The sequence below is a fragment of the Phaseolus vulgaris genome, chromosome 2, assembly GCF_051622355.1.
Source record: "Phaseolus vulgaris cultivar YP4 chromosome 2, ASM5162235v1, whole genome shotgun sequence".
Lineage (NCBI taxonomy): Eukaryota > Viridiplantae > Streptophyta > Magnoliopsida > Fabales > Fabaceae > Phaseolus > Phaseolus vulgaris.
In genome coordinates, this window is record NC_143499.1 from 1,913,977 (window position 1) to 1,916,867 (window position 2,891).

General features: G+C 36.5%; 1 protein-coding gene across 1 annotated transcript; it reads left to right on the forward strand.

Moving 5' to 3' along the window:
• The first annotated feature begins 779 nt into the window (after nucleotides 1-779).
• On the forward strand, nucleotides 780-2,891 carry LOC137810084 (protein RER1A). Its single transcript, XM_068611207.2, has 3 exons — nucleotides 780-1,330; nucleotides 2,012-2,192; nucleotides 2,327-2,891. Exons 1-3 carry the CDS (start codon nucleotides 987-989, stop codon nucleotides 2,375-2,377), a joined length of 576 nt encoding a protein of 191 aa, XP_068467308.1. The 5' UTR covers nucleotides 780-986; the 3' UTR covers nucleotides 2,378-2,891.

The window sequence follows — 2,891 nt, forward strand, 5'->3', positions numbered from 1 at the left end:
TTCTTACTTCCTCCATATTTTTGGAAGTTTCATACATCTTCCATAAAAAATTCAAAGTTAAACAAAAAAAAAATTCAAAGTTAAACAAAAAAGCATGATGAGGAGGTCTACCAATACCGAAGAGATATCATAAGTTTATTTGAATTCATGAGTCGAAAGAGTAATTTGTTTATATAGTTTTAATTGATAAAAAATATGTAATTTGCACAACATATTAACTTATAGCAATCCTTTTCTATTATGACTTTAAGTTAAAAAGTATGTCTTCGTTGGACTATTTTGTATTTTTTCAAACAAAGTGTTTTTTTTATGAATGCCGAAAAGGTAACATAACAAAATTTTAAAAAATAACATTAAATAATGTTTATAATCATTAAAGTATTTAATTTTAATTATTTGTACTATGTATCTTAACAATGTTTGGTCTGACGGAAAGTTCGTTTTTAAATAATTTATGTTAATAAAATATATTTTAATATAAAATAAAATAATTGAGAGTCTAAAATTTGGCAATTGTTTACTTGCTTAATGCAAATTTTGAAAATTGTACTTCTGAAAATTGAAAATATGAAATTAAAAAATATATTATGGAAAAAATCATTTTTTTAAAATGAAATTGAAAAATTAATATCTAATTCTAAAATAATATTTTTAAAATAAAAAAGAATATTGGATTGGATGCATGGATCAATTGTCCTAAAAAATTAAAAATTTTCAAAGGATCCATTGGCAAAAGAAATACCTCTCATAAAAGGTGGTAATGTTAAATCCATTAACCCGGTTCAATAAAATGTGGACCGGAGAGAGATGTTGAGGCAAGGAGAAGCGAACCGGGAAGAGGGTCCATTAGGCCGTTTCTACCATCTCATCTCATTTGCTTTGCTTTGCTTTGTATTGTTTGCTGCTACCATCACGCGCACACGCACACTTTGCACATTTCTCCTACGCCAAACAAATCCAAAAGTCAAAACTACCCCCAGCCCACCATGGACGTAGGAGTCGCCGACGATCATTCCCCGGAAGCCGCCATATCGCGGTGGAAATTCGCGGTGTCGCGGCAGTATCAGCACATGCTGGACAAAACGACGCCGCACGTCTTCCGCCGCTGGATCGGGTGTCTGGTGGTGGCTGCCGTCTACGTCCTCCGCGTGTACTTGGTCCAAGGCTTCTACATCGTCTCCTACGCCCTCGGCATTTACATCCTCAACCTCCTCATCGGCTTCCTCTCCCCTCAGGTCGATCCCGAGATTCACGACGGCCCCACCCTCCCCACCCGAGGATCTGATGAGTTCCGCCCCTTCGTCCGCCGCCTCCCTGAGTTCAAGTTCTGGTACTATTCCCTTCTCCTAATTCCACCTTCCTCCTAGGGTTTCGTATTCCACCACCTACTTCTGTTGTAATATTACCGTGTTACCGTCTTCGGTTCTAACTCCAAGATTTGATTTGGAATTGTCGTTTCAGGACTCTTAGTTAGTTCGCTTAAGAATTTTCAGATTAATTAATTAAAGAAGGGAATTTAATTAAACTTCTTGCACTGCATTTATCACAAACACAAACAATTTAACCTGGACTTGTGGAGAAGTTACATTAGGGCCTGGGGGCTGAGCTTATGAGAAAAAGTTGAGGAAATTTTTCATTTATTTTATCCAAATTTATGCTCTCTCTATTGTTTTGTTTTGTATCCGTTACTGTACTCAAAGTCTAGATTTTCGTTCAAGCGAATCATGGATATTGAAAATGCCACATTCTGCTGATCATACTGGCTTCCATGTTATCCTTGATGAGTAGGAGGATATGATAATCTTCTATTGAACTTTATCACATTTCTGTGTTTAATTATTTGTCTATGATTTGGCTTCCGAGGAGATCAATCTTCATTCACGAGCTTTAATATTGTGCTTTGTAGGATTTGTCATTTGTGGAGTTGTTGATGTTTTGTTATTTACAATTTGGATTTAACGTGCAGATGATTGTTTTTACTGAAAGCTGCTAAACTTTTCTTCGTGGGCAGGTACTCGATCACAAAGGCGTTTTGCATTGCATTTGTGATGACTTTCTTTAGTGCCTTTGATGTTCCAGTATTCTGGCCGATACTCCTTTTTTACTGGGTGGTCCTATTCACACTTACAATGAGGAGACAGATATCACACATGATAAAATATAAATATGTTCCATTCTCGTTCGGGAAACAGGTAGGTTCAGCATAATTTTTTCCCATTCAAATTGTTGTGGCAAGCAAATATTGGTTATTCATTTATTAATGGTGTTTTTATCAGGATTGCATCCTTGTTGCTAATAGTAAGCATTTTGTCTATTTTATTTTTAGCGCTATGGAAAGAGAACACCAGCAGAAAGCACCAGCCCGACCGTGGACTGAAATTCAGTTCAATTGAACTTTATTTGCTACATTTAAGCCACAACCCCACATGTGGCTTGATATCATCTACAGTATATTTTAACAGCTGGAGCACCTGAGATTTGGTGGCTGGGGAAGATTGTTTTGAGGTCTAGCATGGACGTATGACATCTGGATGTTCAACTCCCAATTGAGCAACTGTTTTGGACATCTTCAATGTTTCTACTCCCTGGTAGATGCTTTAGTCTTGGGTAGATGTTGGGGGCTCTCTCTTTACATCTCCCTTCTAGTGAAATCCTTTTTCTTCTTTTTCTTTATAGGTAGGCAAATGCGAAACTCTTATTGCTGAATTCTAGTTAAATAACGAGAATTTTAAGACGCCTGTGCAAAAGGAATCCCCTTCATTATTTGCAATGGGGTATTAACTCTTTTTCCATTGTATTTTTTTTCTTCTAATCATGTGATTTTCAGGAACTCATTTTTTTCCATAAATGTGCCCATGCAATACTATTACTCCCTTCAGGCTTTCTCGTCA

What these genes read in the sequence shown, in the direction of transcription:
- LOC137810084 (XM_068611207.2), top strand. Translation starts at nt 987, where the DNA reads ATGGACGTAGGAGTCGCCGACGATCATTCCCCGGAAGCCGCCATATCG. An exon ending in CTCCCTGAGTTCAAGTTCTG is followed by an intron (nt 1,331 to 2,011) that starts GTACTATTCCCT and finishes CTTCGTGGGCAG; the next exon opens with GTACTCGATCACAAAGGCGT. An exon ending in CATTCTCGTTCGGGAAACAG is followed by an intron (nt 2,193 to 2,326) that starts GTAGGTTCAGCA and finishes TTTTATTTTTAG; the next exon opens with CGCTATGGAAAGAGAACACC.